The sequence below is a fragment of the Rhizopus delemar genome, genomic scaffold (genome assembly GCF_000149305.1).
Source record: "Rhizopus delemar RA 99-880 supercont3.9 genomic scaffold, whole genome shotgun sequence".
Lineage (NCBI taxonomy): Eukaryota > Fungi > Mucoromycota > Mucoromycetes > Mucorales > Rhizopodaceae > Rhizopus > Rhizopus delemar.
The window spans coordinates 2,265,569-2,285,292 of NW_027137835.1; the positions used below are offsets into that span (position 1 = coordinate 2,265,569).

The 19,724-nt window shown below is 35.9% G+C and overlaps 9 protein-coding genes across 9 annotated transcripts; 3 read left to right on the forward strand and 6 right to left on the reverse strand.

Annotated features, from left to right (window-relative positions):
• Window positions 1–95: 95 nt before the first annotated feature.
• On the reverse strand, window positions 96–1,429 carry RO3G_11943 (uncharacterized protein; the record flags this gene model as incomplete). The annotated part of the gene is made up of 5 exons (XM_067666527.1): window positions 96–302; window positions 363–511; window positions 568–1,004; window positions 1,068–1,168; window positions 1,358–1,429. 5 exons carry the CDS (start codon window positions 1,427–1,429, stop codon window positions 96–98), a joined length of 966 nt encoding a protein of 321 aa, XP_067522628.1.
• Window positions 1,430–6,016: 4,587 nt separating this feature from the next.
• On the reverse strand, window positions 6,017–6,847 carry RO3G_11944 (uncharacterized protein; the record flags this gene model as incomplete). The annotated part of the gene is made up of 2 exons (XM_067666528.1): window positions 6,017–6,387; window positions 6,574–6,847. 2 exons carry the CDS (start codon window positions 6,845–6,847, stop codon window positions 6,017–6,019), a joined length of 645 nt encoding a protein of 214 aa, XP_067522629.1.
• Window positions 6,848–7,294: 447 nt separating this feature from the next.
• RO3G_11945 (uncharacterized protein) lies at window positions 7,295–7,924 on the reverse strand (the record flags this gene model as incomplete). The annotated part of the gene is made up of 1 exon (XM_067666529.1): window positions 7,295–7,924. One exon carries the CDS (start codon window positions 7,922–7,924, stop codon window positions 7,295–7,297), a length of 630 nt encoding a protein of 209 aa, XP_067522630.1.
• Window positions 7,925–8,928: 1,004 nt separating this feature from the next.
• On the forward strand, window positions 8,929–9,600 carry RO3G_11946 (uncharacterized protein; the record flags this gene model as incomplete). Its single annotated transcript, XM_067666530.1, has 1 exon — window positions 8,929–9,600. One exon carries the CDS (start codon window positions 8,929–8,931, stop codon window positions 9,598–9,600), a length of 672 nt encoding a protein of 223 aa, XP_067522631.1.
• Window positions 9,601–10,415: 815 nt separating this feature from the next.
• Window positions 10,416–11,432, forward strand: RO3G_11947 (uncharacterized protein; the record flags this gene model as incomplete). Its single annotated transcript, XM_067666531.1, has 1 exon — window positions 10,416–11,432. One exon carries the CDS (start codon window positions 10,416–10,418, stop codon window positions 11,430–11,432), a length of 1,017 nt encoding a protein of 338 aa, XP_067522632.1.
• A 2,226-nt stretch (window positions 11,433–13,658) lies between these two features.
• Window positions 13,659–14,681, forward strand: RO3G_11948 (uncharacterized protein; the record flags this gene model as incomplete). Its single annotated transcript, XM_067666532.1, has 1 exon — window positions 13,659–14,681. The coding sequence occupies one exon, from the start codon at window positions 13,659–13,661 to the stop codon at window positions 14,679–14,681; it is 1,023 nt and encodes a 340-aa protein (XP_067522633.1).
• Window positions 14,682–15,027: 346 nt separating this feature from the next.
• RO3G_11949 (uncharacterized protein) lies at window positions 15,028–16,381 on the reverse strand (the record flags this gene model as incomplete). The annotated part of the gene is made up of 3 exons (XM_067666533.1): window positions 15,028–15,036; window positions 15,104–15,537; window positions 15,637–16,381. The coding sequence occupies 3 exons, from the start codon at window positions 16,379–16,381 to the stop codon at window positions 15,028–15,030; spliced, it is 1,188 nt and encodes a 395-aa protein (XP_067522634.1).
• A 1,182-nt stretch (window positions 16,382–17,563) lies between these two features.
• On the reverse strand, window positions 17,564–17,692 carry RO3G_11950 (uncharacterized protein; the record flags this gene model as incomplete). Its single annotated transcript, XM_067666534.1, has 1 exon — window positions 17,564–17,692. One exon carries the CDS (start codon window positions 17,690–17,692, stop codon window positions 17,564–17,566), a length of 129 nt encoding a protein of 42 aa, XP_067522635.1.
• Window positions 17,693–18,043: 351 nt separating this feature from the next.
• RO3G_11951 (uncharacterized protein) lies at window positions 18,044–18,574 on the reverse strand (the record flags this gene model as incomplete). Its single annotated transcript, XM_067666535.1, has 1 exon — window positions 18,044–18,574. The coding sequence occupies one exon, from the start codon at window positions 18,572–18,574 to the stop codon at window positions 18,044–18,046; it is 531 nt and encodes a 176-aa protein (XP_067522636.1).
• Window positions 18,575–19,724: the final 1,150 nt, after the last annotated feature.

Genomic DNA, 19,724 nt, shown 5'->3' on the forward strand with positions numbered 1-19,724 from the left:
TCTTAGAAGAAACTCTTAGTTCAGAAGCTTAAAGCATATCACATGTACAAACTTAGATAATATTAAATTTGAAGCAGTAAGATATATTAATAAAATTAACATGGAGAGGAAGGGTTAGAATAAAAAGGCCCAAGAGCGGACATTCCTGCCTTGTCTTCTTCTTCTGTCAATTTTAGAATTGATGCATTAATCATCGAAGAAAGAGATCCAAACTCCACAGCTTTGAAGCGGGATTTTACCAATGCGGCAGCATTCTCCTTTTTTAGCTGCGAAATATTGCTAATTGATTCACTTAGCAAACACTATCAAGAAAAGAAAAAAATTAAACTAAAACATATTATGAGTGTATGTGATATATTTACCTTAAAATTCCAAAAAAAGTTGATAAATGCTGGCAAAGCCTCCAGCTTGTCTTCTATATCTGGTCTGATAAGCAACATATCTTCCAGCCAGAGCTCATACACAGGGCCTTCTGGCTCAAATCTAAGGCTCCACAAATAAAGTGTCTCCTCTAAAATTTTATGTGAGTAAAAGGCACAAGATAAAGCAAAAAAATATACAACTTACCGGCAGCGTGAACGAAAAACACTTTAACACAACGAAACGTTTTCATTGTACCTTCATGATACACATCAGCAATACTTTTTAGCATTGCCAATAACCCAAAAAGACCTTTATGGTGATCAAAGCATATTTTTGCTTTGTCTGTGCAGCCAAAGTGCCGTGATGTCTCTAACAGGACAACCTCCAGACTTTTGTAGCCATACAGCCTAACAATACCATCTGCCATGTATCTATCTCTGTCATCTTGGATGTTTCCTAGCTCTTTCAATTGTTCTGACATAGCCTTCAAGTTTACTTCACCTGGAAGGAAGTCAGTTCGAGAGCCAGCCATTTCCATTGCTACTGCATCTGCAACTGCTTTTAAGAATGGATATATGAAGAGGCTATTGAAAGTAGATTCGCCTTCTTTTATATCCAATCTGGAAGTATGGAAAGCATACCTATAAAAATATAAGTGTAAATTATAATGTTTAACAGAACACAATGAATGAAGTGTAATTTACACTGCTCGAAAAATTGCTTCCAAGAAATCGAATGCAAACTCTTCATTATCTTCGACCGTTGGAACTTCTCTAATGGCCTTTTTGTATTCCCGAACATCGCTCTATAAGTGTGTTTTAAAATTAGATCTGATAGAACATATTTAGATGTGAAAAAATGTGCTTACACTATCAATCACTTTATTTATATACGAAATACATATTGCAGGAAGATGTGATTTTTTTTGCTCGTGTTTTTTTACATGTTCCCCATACATGCTTTTGTCTAAATTCGGGCGAGATGAAATCCCTACGCCACAACGAATTACATTATGAAATTCTGGGCTGTAATAATATTTTTGGTAAAGTTTTGAGTGTTCCTTCATAATACAACACTACTATTTGAAAATGCTCGAATATTTACCTGAATGGATGAAAACTTTTATTGTTGGCGAGAAAATTAGCCCAATCTTTCCAAAAACTACGCGCCTGTAAAATACAGAAGGTTAGTAATCACTCAGTATATTTTAAAGTTCATTATGATTATTTTTACATCGTCTTTCTCCGTTTCCATCTCTTTCTCTTCCATCCTTTTCTCTTTCTCTATTTCCATCTCTTTCCCTTTCGTCTTCTTCTCTTTCTCTGTCTCCGTCTCTTTGTCTTTCGTCCTCTTCCCTTTCTCCTCCGTTAACTTCACAGTCTGGAATATGTAAAAATATGTTAGTATCTTTATCTAGTCAATTCTTTTTAGTATGAATCACATTACGTTATAATCACCAATAATGCCGTTATTGGAAATTTTAATACTATAGTTATTGTTTATTCTTCTTTTTTTCTTAGGCAAGGAGAAAGCAGCTTTCATTTCAGCCCTGTTTGGCTATAAGTATCATTCAATTTAATATACGCCTTTTAATGAGTATAAATAAATTGTACATACTCTTTCTTCATCTTTCAAAGCAATAACGTAATCCTTTATCTCATTTGGAACCTCTTCCAGAGTCGTGATCCACTCGAGATCAATAATGTAGTCGTTCAATAGGCGCTTATAATTCTTAATCTTGTTAATATCGTTATGAGCTAATTTAAAATAATTAATAAAAGACCAATGTTTAGCAGGTTGAGTAGCGAAAAAGGATTTTGGACCTTCGATCAGCTTGTTAATCTTGAAATGATCGTATTTACTGTTAAGTGACATGTTAAATGAGAAACAACTAAAAAGCGATTTTTAGGAAGAAGTTCGGCGTATCATTGTTGCGTGATAAGGATCCATGCTACAAAGATATTCAATATGCAAGCATGCATATTTAATATTTCCTTTTCCAAACGGTAAAGTGTTATAAAACATTTCGTTCTAACTATATCTTAAATATTATTTAATCCAAAAAACACACGTCTTTATGATGGCATTTTTAGCCAAATATCATTATATTTTGGCGTATCATTTTCTTTATGATCAGCAACCGTTCTATTTGAATGCATATTTGTATGTTCTTATATAACATGCTATTTTCAGAATTGAATATTGCATTCTTAAAAATTTTATAATGCAATTTATACACAAAAACGACAAATTAATGTGACATTCATTCCTGAAAATAGTGCATCCACGTCAGTAACCTCGGACTATTCATATATATTTTTTGAACCTATACATATTAAAGTTGCCGTATTTCCAGACAATTATAAACTGAAATTTATACATTCCAAAGGTCTATATCCAGTTTCTTATTTCCAAGAAGAGTTATTCACAATTTTGCTTAACAAACATTTTATATTATTGCCGTGGTATTTTGAAAGATTTGCTTCATAGTAAAAAAAACATTATAAATTCCTTTTATTTTCAAATTTTCTCATGAACTGATTGTATTTGTCTTATTTTTTAGAAGAAAAATAAAATGGATAAACACCTTAAAGACTATTTACCAGTAGAACTAAAAATTATCCTTGGAGGAAGATAACATGCTTATGACATCTTTTTTCGAATGAAAAGCAATTCAGATTTCATCTGCAATGGTTAGTGTACACTTTTTAGATGTATGTTAGAGACTCTAATCTTACATTTTTATAATTTTCAGTATGTGGCATGAACTTTTGTGGTGGATAAGTATGGTGTTAAAGACTGCATGTAATGGAAACCTCTCTTCTTTACAAACAAACACGATCGGTCACAGACAAATGATTCGTTTATTTTCTGGCTTAGGTGTAGTCCTTAAACTGAAGGGCCTTGTTAGTTTAAGGACTACTTTGGTTGTGAATAATCTCTGTGGGCTTGGCGGGCTACCCTAAGCTTGTGACGCAGCTAATCCAAGACGTTGGCAGAGCTGGCTCATCAATAAGATGGTCTTTGATTTGTCTTATTATTGAGATGCTCATCGAGATTATTGTAAAGAAGAGTAATAGGCAGAAAATAAAGCCTCAATCGATGGCTTAGGGTTTGATTCGATTGCGAAACTTACATTCTCCGTGAGCTTGGCGAGTTACCCTTAGCTTGTGACGCAACTAGACTAGACGATGGCAGAGTTGACTTGTTAAAAGGATGTGTTTTAACTACCTTTTTAATGAGGTGCTCATCGAGAATGTTTTGCTTTATTTTATGCTTGATATTATACAATCAGAAAGCTTCATCGGTAATGTTAATGCGCATATTTTTGGAAGTGTTTAATATATTCTAACCTTCTTTATTTGATTTCCAATATGTGGCATGAACTTTTGTGGTGGATAAGTATGGTGTTAAAGACTGCATGTAATGGAAACCTCTCTTCTTTACAAACAAACACGATCGGTCACAGACAAATGATTCGTTTATTTTCTGGCTTAGGTGTAGTCCTTAAACTGAAGGGTCGTAAAATTATGTAATAATTCTCAAATACAAATAAATCATGTAAGCGCCAATGCTAATAATATTCATTTTATACAGGGAGTAACAGTATTAATGAAGCATTCAATATATTTACCCTACCTTGCCGAAGAAATGAGATTTGCTTTCCAAGATTTTTTTTTATTCCCTAATGAAATATTTGATGGTGCCTCACTCTATATGTTTGTCGCTTCGCTATACTAGTTTGAATACACGACGAGGAACGATAAAAGAAAGCAACAAGCAAACAAAGAAAAACATTTACAGACAAATTTAGTGATTACTTCGCAAACCGAAGCAATTACTCTTTTATATAACACGCGCTTTCTCACCTCGCTTACTATATGTATTCATTGTAAACTATATAAATATCTGTAAATTAATCAATTAACAAAATAATGACTTTGAATTTTCATTTCATTTGCTGTCTTGCTTTCGGCTGAAAAGTCAATTTTTTTTATAAAATTCTCAAATTGGCAGTGGAGCCATTGTACATTCGAAAAAAAAAAAATACCAACGTGTTTTTTGGCTTACTTCATTTGAAACGTGTAATAGAACGTAATAAAAAAGTTACTTTTGAAAAAAATGAAAAAAAAAAAACCAGATAACTGATCGATGCCATGCAACTGGCAACAACAATTCCTAAAAACGAAAGTGGATGTTCCATTTTTGAAGGTATATTTTCATTGAACAAAGCATTTTATATAAGCAAGATTTTATTTACTTAAATGTGTTTTGTCATTTTTTAGACCACATGAATGTTGATGGAGAGGATGAAATAAGCCACGAAGACCATCTCAAGCATTTTTTGGTGTACTTTGTGATTCTTTTTTAAGCAAAGCACATCTCTGTGCAAGCTGATGAAGACTTGTTGGCCTTTTTTTCTTTCTTTGTTCATGTTCTTGGTCATGGTATGGAGGTTCCTACATAGATCTCCACTGCTCGTGTCATGATCAACTGTTCGTCTGCCAGCAGTGGTGTCTCGCGTTTTCTTGTCTGTTCCTTCTGCAGAAGCGTCTATGCCACGGGAAGTTTGCATACCCGACAATGCCCTTACGTCAGGTTTGCAAATAATCCTCACCGTCAAGAACAGCCACGTGGTAATCCTTTTTTATTGGAAACACCGTCAAGCCTGCTCTTGAATACCCTTACAATTCGATTGTGGAAACCTTGAAGAAGTTTTTTTGCTTGTCTTGTCTTCGAGTCTGAAATTGAGCTCTGGAGAATTAGATCGGTAGAGGATGGTGTGTTAACTCGTAAGGATAAAAAGACTATAAAATTCAACGAGACTGAAAAAAGTTCTATTTTTATTTAATATTGTAATATCTGGTATTTATATTCTTTTCATGGAGGCTTAATTAATTATAACTGCAGATCTATCGTGAATAAACTTTAATGTAAAGATCTGTTCCAGGTTATGCAAGTGGGCTGTTTTATAATTATTTCTTAAGTAGATTTGTTTTTCATTTATGTCGCATTGCATCCGGAGTTATATTAAAAACTTGCATTGAGTTAAAGGAGTGGAATTAGTTATGACCGAATAATAGAGAAAAGACTGTAATAAATCTTTGTAAAGCATTCACTACTCTGATTTCTTATAAATTGAATATGAATCATGTTTAAAGTATGTTGGGATACGACATTGTCCCCTTCCAGGTCATAACTACTTCTGGATTTAGATTCATGAGTGTTCAATTGTAAAGACGAGTGTAAGTGAAGTTCTCTGTTGCGTAATATTGAGCCAAGCAATATGTTATGGCAATAATGTAATTCGTAAGTGCATGTTATAAGAATGTGTAGGTAGCAACATGTGAAAGGTTTTTTATGTTGACGATTCTACTTATGAATGAACTGTGGATAGAATGTGAATTGACATTGTAAATTGGATTATTGGAAGTTTTTTTTTGAATTATTGAAAGGTAGCGTAAGGCGTTGAGATAATACGTAATAAGATGAATTACAGTCACGGTTAATTTCTTGCTCTTTTACGGCTTGAATTGTCGTGATTTTTTCTTGGTCTTTTTTCACTTGAATTAGGTTCAACATTATGTTGTCCGTTTCGACAATTCCAGTATTTTAGTATTGGTCTGTTGTCGTGAAAGTGTTTTTCAGGTTCTCAAGTATCATCTTTCGCATCATAGCCTTTCCAACGTACCAAGTATAACCAGTTACTAGGAGTGCCTTTGTGGTCAATTACGGCTTCGACATCATATACCTCAGATTGTTCTTCTGATATTACTTTGATATGTGAAGGTGGAATATTTCGAGGTAAAAGTGCGCCAGTACCATCAACTAGGATGTAACTTCCTCCTTGGTTCTTTCTGACAATTGTATAATTTCCAATGTAGAGTGGATCTGTTTTTGCAGTTCGGTTTATATTCTTGATCATGACTTGACTACCAGATGGTATTTCCTTGATAATTCGATGGGATTTGTTAAACTTGTTTTCGGCAGCAGTTTGAGAAGTTTTGATTTTCTCGCGTATAGCTGATAAAACAGTGTTATTAAATTTCGTAATGTGTCCATTAAACTGTTTTCTTGTTTCATTGTAGTTTGTAGGAATTGACACGTCACTATAGTCCTTGAATTGATTTGGACGTCTAGCAAACATCAGTGAAAATGGTCTTGTGTCGTGTAAGGCAGTTGGCGTGTTATTTAGAGCTTCTTAGGTACTATCAAGGTATAAGTCCCAGTCATCATTCTTGCCTTGAAGTCTTTTATATATTATATTCTTTGTCTTTCCAACCCAACGTTCTGCAATACCATTGCTTCGAGGGTGATATGCTGTTATAAGACGATGATCGATACCAGAAACTTCAGTGTATTTGCGGATGATATCATTGACATATTCAGTTCCATTGTCGCTTTGGATAATTTTTGGACGACCGAAAAGTGATAGTATGTTTCTTAACGCGAGTGCGATGGTATGTGAAGATTTATCAGGCATTGCTTTGAGTACGCAAAATCTTGTGAATACGTCTACTACAACTAGAATGTAATTGTTTCCTTGAATTGATGTAGTCATAGGTCCAGCAGTATCGATACAGATATGATCCCAGGGTGCATCAGCATAGATTGACTGAAGTGTTTTAAGTATTTAAAATAGACAAAGAAGAATTAACGAGACCGAACAATAGTTCTAAAGTCGAATACTTTTATTAAAGAAAGATTCCAAGGCTATTTATATTAGTTTGAGCAAGACCTGAGATTAAATGACAAGAGATAGTTACAACCGATATGATTTGACATGTATAAGAAAAATTTTATAAACTGATGTAAATAATCAACTGTTGAGATGAAAGTGAAACTTGGCTGTTCAGGGCAGTTGGTAATTATCAGGATCTATTCTTATTCAAACTCATTTGTAAAGATTTAGCTTAGAATGATAAGACTGTTATCTTATTGACATGTCAAAACATGACATTGACGATAATGGATGATATCCATATTTGGCATTATTAAACTTTTGACAATCAGGGCAGCTGTTGATACAATCTAATGCATCTTGCTTTAAGTTTGTCCAATGGATTCCTTCACTGTGTAAAGTGGTAACCATTGCTTGTGAGCCTCTGTGTCCTTCAAGATGGGTTTTGAGTAATAATTCTTGCCGTTCTTCTGGTGCTGGGGTTACAAGATCATCAGGCATCATCATGCGAGTAGTCATATTTGTGTTTTTGGAATTAGCTATGTGAGGTGTGATCCAGGTTTTATGTTGGTTTTTATCCCCCACCAGCGTTCTTTCGGATTCGAAAAGACGCGATAACATATCTGTTAGTACGTTTTGAATACCAGGTCTGTGTATGATTTTGAAGTCATAATCCAATATTGTGTCTAACCATTGTATCATCATAGAATTGGTGACAGGTTGAGTGTGAATGTAAGTAAGGGTTTTGTGATCCGTATAAAGAGTGAAAGGATTACCCCATAAAAATGGATGAAACTTCTTGAGAGCGAAAACAATAGCAAGTAGTTCTCTTTTAGTAGTTGAGTAATTTTTTTCAGATGTAGACAAAGCACGAGCCATGAAACCAAGATGACGAATTTGCTTATCAATGATCTGGTAGAGAACAGCACCAATGGAATAATTGCTGGCATCTGTTGCAACATAGAATGGTTCATTGAGATCAGGATTGTTGTGCTCCAAAGATAATCATTGTATAGCAATCAAGCATCATTAACGATTGATAGTGTGAGTATATGGAAATGTAGTTTTATTAATATGTATGTATATCTACCAAAATAGACTGGTGAATGAGGAGCAAGTGCTTATATTAAATTATATAAAGATCTGCATAATAGAATATAACATTTAGCCATCTGCATAAGGCTGTGGGCATTTCGCCATCCGCATAGTACATATATTAATATCTATTGAAATCTCCATTTTTATTTTTGTGAACAAAACATTTTTTTTCAATACACTTAAACTTTGATTTTATTTAACATTGTTATGTTCTGGTAAAGTAAAAGAAATAATAAAGATAAACCAAAAGAATACTTTTTGAGACTGAACTTTATTTAAGACAATCTTAATTGTTAAAAAGAAAACATTACAAAGTCTACTATTTATATTCTTCTATCAGTTGGCGGGTAAATGAGTAGTTATGAGCGTAGATCCAATCATTGACATGTTTGATTGAAGAATGATCACTGAATCGATTATGAAAATTTTTAATTCGTTGTTTTATAGATCTTGTTGTTCTTTAACTGATCTGGGATAACTGTCCCGTCTTCATTGAGAGGAAAGATATATTTATATGAAATGCCTCCAGTCAGATCAAAGTTGACTAGGTACCTGATCCATTATTATTCATTTACAGAAATGATGAATAGTAAAGATCATGACTTATTTAGTGTTCATGTTTACTTTATAGAATGAATCTAATAGTGATAGTTTTATATAAAAAGAAGAAGAATATATTTTATTTAATAAAGATTTAGATTATTATCTTTTATCAATTTTAATATACTTCTTTTAGTTGTGATTATTCAATGTCCGTTATGATCAGACTCTGTTCTACAACAAACATGTCCAACAACTCTGCTGCTAACTTGGTTTCTCACTTACCTGTTCAAAACTCCAACGGTACTGCTCTTGAAGATGTTACCATGAATTATGATGGTGATTCCCAGTCTTCTGCTTCTCCTGTCCTAGATGATGGTCAGTCTTCCTTGTTGCCGGATAGTAACGCTAGCTTGTCTAGCTCAGCTCACCACATGAAAGGCATCATGTCTGTTCTTGTTGAGGAAATTAAATCCTTAACGGTGGAGCTAGTTACCAATCCTAGCAACAAGTCTGCTCAGGAACTTGACAACGTTAGACATCTGCTCACCCAGAAGGCAAGAGATCTAACTGCCTTGAAGAGTAGTCATGCTCTAATTGTTTCAATGATCGAGGATCCTGTGGTATCTCGTACGAACCCTACCACTGCTGATCAACAAAGGTTTTTTGTTCCACCTAACATTCCTGTATTCCAATGGCCTGGTTCGACCTTTGATTCCAATATGCCAGTGCTATCTGATGTCAAAGCTTGTCTGAGAAAGTTTGAAAACATTCTCAAATGTCATGGTCTCAGCTTGGATCAACATTGGTTCCGCTTGATTTTGCCTTGTTTATCGAACGATCAACAAATATGGTTGGAAGAAATTGTTGGTGCTTCTCGTACTCCTTTCAACTGGGCAAAGACCAAGGAAGTGTGATATTTGAGGTTTTATAATATAAAAAGTACTAAGTCAATCAACAAATATAAAAATAAGTGAGACTCAAAGTAGATTGTCCTTTATTCAAGTTAAAAATATGAGGGTATTTATACTTTTCTAATCACGGCTAAATATTAATATTTACAGTATATGACTATTGATTATTAATCGATATTAGACAATGAGTTATTTATATGATTGGCATAGTTTAACATCTTCTTATCAAGAAGTAATTATTAATCCTGATCCAGGAACTTATTAGAATATTCTGGAGTGGATCGGGATTTTATTTGAAGTGGCGTAATACAATGTCCGATATTCCTAATTTGGAGGACCATTGTTCGTAGTAACTTACATTATTACTTTATTACATGTGTAAATACCACAGGAAGTCTTCATTGGTCACTACGGAAGTACTATGGCTGATGAAAAGACTGTTTACACTTCTGAACTTTTGGGTATTTGTCATGTTTTGACATGTCAATAAGATAACAGTCTTATCATTCTAAGCTAAATCTTTACAAATGAGTTTGAATAAGAATAGATCCTGATAATTACCAACTGCCCTGAACAGCCAAGTTTCACTTTCATCTCAACAGTTGATTATTTACATCAGTTTATAAAATTTTTCTTATACATGTCAAATCATATCGGTTGTAACTATCTCTTGTCATTTAATCTCAGGTCTTGCTCAAACTAATATAAATAGCCTTGGAATCTTTCTTTAATAAAAGTATTCGACTTTAGAACTATTGTTCGGTCTCGTTAATTCTTCTTTGTTCATATTTTTATACTTAAAACACTTCAGTATTTACATGTATCCTAAAGAATCCATCGAAGCCTATATTGATAGGTTCAACTCTCTTGCTCGCCGTTCGGGCATCATTGATAAGTTGGTGTTGACTAACAAATTTGTGGCTGGTCTTCCCAAAGAACTTAATCAGGTGGTGAACGTGGCTATTTGTGGCGCATCGCCAGAAAAGAAAATGTGTTTAAACACAATCGCTGCCATATCAAGAGATTTATACAACAAACTGTTCCGCTCGTCTGCTTCTTCTTTGTCTTTTGGACATTCGCGTCGTGATTCTGCTGCTCCTACAAAGGAAAATCTTGGTGTTCAGGGCAGAACCAACATGAAGAAGAAGTACTGCAACTTCCATAAAACCCATGGTAATCATTCTACAGACGAATGTAAAGGTGCAAAGAAAGCCGCCGCCATAAAAACTGCTCGAGCCAAAAACCAGTGCTTTAAATGTGGTGTATCTCCTTGGTCTAAAGCACACGTGTGCAAAACTGGTTCTGCTGTAGGTGAAAGGGCCATGCGGGCTATGTCTGTGGTTGATGATGCGTCCTGCAAGATGGACAATCTCAGGCTGGAAGAGAATTCTCGTGCTTCTTGTGCTGATTTGGCTGGTACCTCTGGTACTCCTTCTGCCACTATTATGGCATTTGCTACTGATAGTGTTCCTTCTTCGTCGTCCTTGGGTCGTATGCCCTTTGATAAGGACCAGATGGAAATTGATAACGAAATCGATCGCCTATCAAAGGAATGTAAGTACAACCCACAAAATTTCAAAAGTGTACCTTCTAATTGTATTATTGTTCCAATAACTATAGAGGGCGTTAGAACTCGTGCTTTCGTGGACTCTGGGTCTACTTTTTCTTGTATCTCACCTTCTTTCGCTTCTTCTCTTGGTTTGAAAGCTTCTCCTGCTTCTGGTTCTATCACCTTGGGAAGTAAAGATTCTTTTGCAAATCGTATTGGCATTATTAATAAAGTTAATATTGTTTACAGTAATATCATTACGTCTCATAATTTTGAAATTTTTTAATTTAATTCTATCACTCCTATTTGCATCGGTTTTGATTTAATGCCTAAATTACAGTAGGTCACAAAACTGCTGCAAGGAATTGCAAAATTCAGGTTTTACAGCTGGTTGTCCATGGGTACTGCACCAAACTATCTCAAACCTTGACTGTTTGTACCTCAATAGAAAGTGCATTTATTCGTAGATTATCGGATATGGGCAATGGTTATTGGTGGAATTTGAGATCGCTAAAGGTAGTATTATGAACATCCGACATTTTTTACTTGTTCACATATGTTTTAAATGACGAATTTTAATACGACCCAACCGGTTGCTATCATAATTTTTCACATTCTTGACATGATTAGAATGATGCCAGTATATAAAAGCGCTTACAATTCCTTTATTTTAAATTTTATATTCCCTTATTTAAATTATTTCTCTTTTTTACCCTATCGTCAATCGCATGCCTAAACGGCTGTCAGAGGAGAAAATAAACGATCACAAACAGGCATTAACCGCATCCACATCAATGTATGATATTTCCAAGGAGCCTGGATTACATTAATCAACTGTTAGTAGATACTCTAGACGACTGTTTTCAAGTAGGACAGTAAACACAGGTGGTAGACCTACAGTAGTCTCCAAAGTGACGAAGCGGTTAATCAAAAGAAAAGTCATGGAATGGGTTCTAAAGGCTTCTAAAGAGGTGTACCGGGAGCTGGTTGGATTTGGCTATGATATCTCATACCAGTCAGAAATTAACGTACTGAAATCAATGGAGTTCCATTTTCTGATAGAAAAAAAGAAGCCATTTCAGACAAAAACGCATACGTAGCATCAGTTAGAACGGGTCAAGGAGCATCAGGATTAGGCAATGAGTGACTGACAGCAAACAGTGTACTTTAATGAGACCAAGCTCAGCGTATAGGGCTTTGATGATGCTGATCACTATTGGAAACGGCCAAGTGACCTTCTTCAACATCATGACCTGGATTTTGCAATCAATCACGGAGCTAGCAAAATGATGCCCTGGGGTTGTATAATCTCTGAAGGACCAGGATATGCTTGCTAAATTTACGATAGAAACTTGAACTCGGGTGTTTACCAGCATATTTTGAACACTACGCTTCGTGATACTATGAAGTACTACAATTTCGACTGGTCCAACATTTAGTTTTAGCATGATAATAACACAAAGCACAAGGCATAATCTACAATAGCCTAGTTATGTAGTCACCAAGAGAGCTATGTTAACTATTGGCCAGCTTAGATCCCCGACTTAAATTCAATCGAGCACGTAGGACATCAATTGAAGTTGAAATTCAACTATTACGAATATAGAGCAAAGAACATGGATGTGTTTTGGGAACGAGTTGATGAAATATGAAATGACTTCCATAAAGATCTTTGCCAAGGACATGTAGATAACATTCCGGAAAGAACTCAAGAGATTATTAATAGAAAAGTAGGACCAACTAAATATTAATAAATAAGTTCATTCCGTTCAAATTTTCATTTTTTCAAATTTTCAAATTGCGCGCCTCATACTTCCTTCAATGCTTATCCAATAGGGCATAAACTCTTTCGGATTTTTCAAGACATGTAGAAGATTTACTATGTGGGAACAGAGGCAGTTTGTACCATTGTAACAGGATGGGCGCTACAAAAACCAAGAAAAATGGATTCCTTGCAGCAGTTTTGTGACCTACTGTAAAGCTGCCCAAGCAAAGTGATTTTTTTGAATGAGTGTATTGTGGTATCAATGTATGTGTTTGTAGTCATAGGTGCATAGGTGTTCATATAATAATTTTTTAAAGCGTCATAATGTTCATGACATATAAGTTCTGTCTTCTTATTGAATTTTAAAGGATAGGATGTACAGTGGGTGAAAAAACTCTAAAAACGTTATGATGTTATCAGCGTTTTTGGTTGTTATGTTTTACCAAATTCGTGTATTGCCTTGAAATTTTGCAAATATGTAGCACTAATATTAACAAATAATGTGACAAATTTTCAATCTCAGATGACGATTATTCACCCGACAACAGCTGCTAAAAGAAGACAGATTTATTTTTAGAGTTTTTTCACTTCCGTAAATGTCGGATACACGGACCGACAGACAGACTCCGCGGACTTTTAATGACTTATCATGACTCATAAAGGCTCCAAAAGAATAAAAGGAGTCGCTTTTCTCTTTTTTTCGTAATTTTTTCCATTTAATTTTTAAATATCTTAAACACCTCAGTTATGCCTAAATCTCTCTCGGCTGACATCAAAAACGATATAAAGTCCGCTCTACTTGCTGGAAAAGGCTCTATGGAGGTTGCGAACCGTTTTGGGGTCACGTATGCAACAGTTAATAACTATGCGAACAAGTTTTTCCCAAACCGACAGCGTGGACTTCGTGGTAGACCGATGGTTGTGTCCGCTCAGACGAAGAGATTCATCAAGCTTCAAGTTTTACAAGGCCAGCTCAAGACTGCAAGGGAAGTACATGACAAACTCATGGAGCTTGGATATCGCATCTCATACAAAACCGCTATAAACGTATTGAAATCGATGAACTTCTTTGCTGCGATTAAAGTCAAAAAGCCATTGTTAACCGCAAAGCACATGAAGAGACGGCTAGCATGGGCTAAGAAGCACCAAAACTGGACTACAGATGACTGGCGACGCGTAGTATTCTCTGATGAAACAAAAGTGAACATTTGGGGCTCTGACGGGTGTAAGTACTATTGGTCAAGACCAGGGGACCCTCTTAAGCCTCATCATATTGACGTAACTGTTAAGCATGGGGGCGGTAGTTTGATGATGTGGGGGTGCATGACGTATGAGGGACCCGGGTATGCCTGTCAAATATACGATGGAACTATGAACTCGGATCTTTACCAACAGATATTGGATACAACGCTCCGGGAAACTATGGAGTACTATGATATGGATTGGTCTACTGCGTATTTTCAGCACGATGGTGACCCAAAGCATCGTTCTAAGTCAACCGTCCAATGGTTACAAGCTAATGGGGTGAACTACATTGACGACTGGCCAGCTCAAAGTCCTGACCTTAATCCTATTGAGCATCTTTGGCATCATTTGAAGTTGAATCTATCGTTATATGACAAGAAAGCTAAAGGTGTCCATGAATTGTGGGAAAGAGTTGAAAAGGAATGGAACTCCTTTGATAAAGAAGTTTGCAGAAGGTATATTGACACTATGCCTGCGCGTATTAAGGCAGTAATCAATGCCAAAGGTGGTTCTACTCGGTATTAAGTCATCTATAATATAATAAAAGTAAAGGGAAAAAACTCTAAAAATAAACCCACAGCATTTCCATCGCTTTTGCGGACTGTTACATAAACGTCTGAGGTTAAAACTTTCATGAGATGTAATAGACAGCCCAACAAGTATGTCATAAAGTTTTTGCATGATCCAAGTCGCTGTGTATGCTCATAGAGGCTAAAAACTGAAAAAATATCCGATGTTTTTAGAGTTTTTTCACCCACTGTAGGTGGCAGAGGCTCACTACCAGTAATTGTCGAATTAAATAAGCTAGGTCCGTCTATGAAACGAGAGTAATCAAATGGCTTTAAACCACTCTCGTCATTCGTAACCTCACCTATCTCTTCTATAAATTTGGTTAGTAGGAGCATGTCTTCGTTTGTTGAATTTATAAAGGAATGTAAGGAATATACTAGATCTTGTGTGTGAACATTTTGAATGAACATAGTAGCATAAGTTGTTTCAAATCCAGTCTTAAAATTGATGTTAATATCTTTCATATCGCCATTAAGACGTTCAAAGCCATAAAGCCAAAAAGAGTATGAGGGACCAAAGTCCAGGAAGCTTTCTTTCAAATGAAGATGCATATGCATGTTTGGAGTGGGCATAGATTCACCATACAACTCGACACAGGTCTTGCCAAAGTTTTTCATCAATAGATGTGCTGTATCTATGTCTTCTACTGTGATGGAAGGTCCAGTGACCAGCTTCACAGCATCGACATACCGCAACCAGTTCACAAAATGTTCACCTGACAGTCTTTGTTTGAGAAGGAAAGGTGACAGCGCAACAACCCAAGTTCTCCACTCATCTGATTTCATATTAGCAAAAGCACCAGAGATTTTTCCTATTTTTTTTTAAAAAAAAAAAAGTAAGTATCTTGCCCCATCATACAATAAAGTTTTATTTTGCGTATATATAAGCACAATCTAGCAGTATTACATACCTTCAGATAGCTTAGTGTATTGCCGAGGAATGATTATGGTAGTTGACTCTGTTGCCATTGCTGAAAAATCAGTAGAATCAAGCAAACCAAAATCCTGCCAAACTTCAATCATTTTTTTTGGTGTTCCAAGAAACAAATTATGCATTGGATCGACAGTTACATATCTCACCACGTCAAAGTAAGGAAGTCGGTGTACTTCACTCCATTTTGTACCAGAACTTGCTTGCTTTTCTTCTTGTTGTGCCTTGTGCGTAGCAGTCAACCAGTCGTACGCATCAACTCTTTGCTGCTCCCACGTTCTTTGCACCCAGTTTTCATCATCAAAATCGGAAAAGTTTGGCTTTGAAGACCTGGTACCGGTTGACAAACGACCAAAAGCAGTTGAGCACTTTTTACATGCTTTAGTAGCCATGGCGCCCATGTATCCAGCTACTTTTCTTGCTGCAGGCATATCACAGTTGATGGACATTAATGCCACACGAACTACTTCTCCGTTAGGATTTTGGTAAGTGGGCATTACAACACCATTGTACAATACAAGCAATTCATCAACCAATGGCTTTAAAAAGTTCTGGATTTGATCATCATTTGGTTCGTGGGGTCCAGGAATAACACCTACCAAAACGATGTTGGAAAACTTCATGCGCGTATTTCTTGGCAAGTTGTTAATTGCAAGGTAAATAGCACCACTAGAATGCTTCATATTGTCACTTGGCTGGAACCAATCCACATTCAATGATACCATTAATGATCTTGGCTGGCGGGTAAAGACTTGTCCATTTAAATCCACAAGCTGATTCCAAACTCTGCCATCATATACAGTGGGTCAAAATACCTCACAAACGTATGATGATTTTTACTTATTTTTGATGTAATTCCATGAGAAATTGGCTCAATCATTTCAAATTTGAAATATAAGGTTATCCATATGTACACTACTGTGTACCAAAAGTTTAAACTCAGATCATTAGCTGAGATCTATTAGGAGACAGATACTTAACCTCGGTCTATTTGTGAGGTATTTTGACTTTATTTATATCTAGTTGATCCGCCCTTTTCAGCAATGACAGCTTGTATTCTTTCTGGCATACTGTCAATATACTTCAAGCATTGATCCTTAGTAAAGGAATTCCCCTCTTTTTCCACTCTCTGCCACAGTTCGTGCATGCTTTTTGCTCTATTTTCGTACATACTTAGCTTCAGCTTAAGATGGTGCCATATATGCTCGATTGGATTCAAATCAGGACTTTGGGATGGCCAGTCATCAATATAACACATGCTGTTATCTTCCATATACTGTTTTGTAGACTTTGATCGGTGTTTTGAGTCGTTGTCATGCTGAAAAATGGATGATTTCCAATCTAGGCCATAGTACCCGAGCGTGTCTTTAAGGCTTGTGCCAAGGATTTCTTGGTATACCTCTGAGTTCATGGTGCCATCATATATCTGACATGCATACCCGGGTCCCTCACTGGTTATACAGCCCAACAACATGATACCATCACCACCATGCTTCACTGTAACTTCAATGTGATGAGGCTGAAGACGGTCTCCTTTACGCTTCCAGTAGTATTTACAGCCATCCGAGCCCCAAATATTAATTTTGGTTTCATCCGAAAAGATGACACGTCGCCAGTCGTGAATGGTCCAATACTGATGCTTTTTAGCCCAGGCTAATCGAGCTTTCTTGTGCTGTGCAGTGAGTAAAGGCTTCTTCTTTTTTATCTCGGCAAAAATCTCCACAGAATGCAAAGCGTTAATAGCGGATTGGTACGACATAGAATAGCCCAACTCTTCCAACTTCAGGTGGACCTCCTTGGCAGTCCTTAATGAGCCGTTTAGAACCTCTCGCTTGATTAGACGACGAGTGATGTCGCTTACAAGGCGTTGTTTGCCGCCTTTCTTGCGAATCCGGTTAGGCATCCACTTATTTTGCATAGTTGATAACGGTGTTTTGATGCACTCCAAACCGTTTTGCAATAACATCAGTCGATACATCATGCTCTAGTGCTGATTTGATGTCCATTTGAGCTTCGTATGGTAAGGATTTGGGCATTTTTGCAGACGGATGGATGATGCTGTAGATGGAAATTTACTTACGGAATAGCGAAAGAAAGAATAATCAATTCTTTTCCAAAGTTTAAATTTTATGTTCCGGGGTGACTGCGCTATCCGGGAAATATCTAAAACTTGCCGGAACATTGTTTGAAATGACCTATGGCGGAGAAAAGAAAAAATTGATGAAAGTCAAAATACCTCACAAATAGACCGCCTCCAGTTCATAGTTGCTTATTCGCTCAGTTTTCAATTTCCGTCGTCGGAATTTTATAACAGCATACACAACGTATTGGATAACATTTGTGCAAAATTTGAGAAAGATACAAAAATTATTGAGTAATCCAGAAGACTACCACATCAAAAAGTGCTGAGGTCTGTGAGGTATTTTGACCCACTGTATGTCGAACATGACATCTTCATCAACTGACCTTCTTCTCCATTGCTCAATCTGTTGTTCAAAGCTGGGTCGCATAAAGAACTTTTTTAAAGTCTCAACAATTGAGTTGTAGGGATACTCAAGCACTGGCTTTAAACTGCTGCCTACAAAAAGAGCATTTCCACATGGTTGTGCTTGTCGATAAGGGTTGTTAGGGAAGCGTACATATCCACAGGAGCGAGAATGCAAGCTTTCAGAAGTGTAAACGCTTCGACAAGCAGAGCAAACAAGAAAACGGGACAAACCATCGGTGGCCTTGGAATAATTGACCATAGTACGGGCAGTAGAGATCTTTGTTGGAATCTCCATACTATGGCCAAGAGAACGGACAAAAAAGGAAAGAAAGGCCAACAAGTCTTCACCGGCTTTCACCGAGAGGTGCTTTGCTTGAAAAAGCACAATGAACAACAGCAAAAGGTGACGAAGCTGCTGCTCATTACTCATTCCCTCCTCTTCGTCAACATTCATTCCGTCTAACAAGTTGCAAAATATATTTCAATAAATAAAATCTTTCTTATATTAAATACTTTGTTGTTTGAAATATACCTTCAATTACTGGCTCAGGAATGGCTGACGAGTATTCGACAGTTTCCTCCCCGTTGTCGTTAGCTTCAGATACTCTTCTCGATTCTATTGTTTGTTTGTTTTTTTTTTACATTAGCACGTTTGTATTTCCACTGAAAAATAAAAAAAACCTCTATTTCTATATCTATCCATAAGAACATGAGTTCTAACAGTTCTCTTTGCAAGCATTCTGTATCCATTGGGTTGGCTGCTGCATTCAGAACAGGTGCAAGCAATTTTGGTGGCGTTGAAGTTGTTCATGTTGTTTATAATTTTTAAATTTAGAAATAGCAAAAAAATAGGTAGAAAGAGAAAACGTGTCTGATAAAAAAAAGGTTAAATTTCAAAAAACAAAATCGGTGCTTAAAGTAACATTTTTTTTTCCCTGGTTTTGTTTCATGGACTATCATTAGATGCTCAAGGTACAGAAGATAAAAAAGAAAGCTCAAATTCTGGTCAAATGTAAGTTTATAACAACAAAAATAATAACGAAGTCTAATGTCGGTTTCTTTTTTTCTTACATTAGGAATTCCTAATGGTACACATTCGGATGACGAACATGAGACTCATGGGCAAAGTTGTTCTTTTCAACTTAAAGAAACTATAAGAATATCAGACTTATATTGTTGTTTATTGCTGAAAAGCTTTTTTGGTAAAGAAAGTTGCCATTGCTCACATCTCTAATGGCTAATGACTAATGGCAAATTACACCCATGTGCAAACATAAAGTAAGTAATGAGCGAGTATAAGCTTAAAAACATATATTCTTTTACAATATTTGTCATAAAAAATAATAAAATAATCTATTTACTTGATAAACAAAAACGTTTTGTATGTATTTGTTAATTATAACTGCCTTGTAACAAAATGTTAGCAGAGCTTCTTTATTTTTCTATTCTTTTAGAATATACACGTATTCTTTTTTTATAATGTAAAAGTAGTTTGCATTTCTATGAAGTGTACTTGTTGTTAGATGATTGTTTTCATTTGAACAATGAACCTTCTATTGCCAGACTCTTTTTTTTTTTTT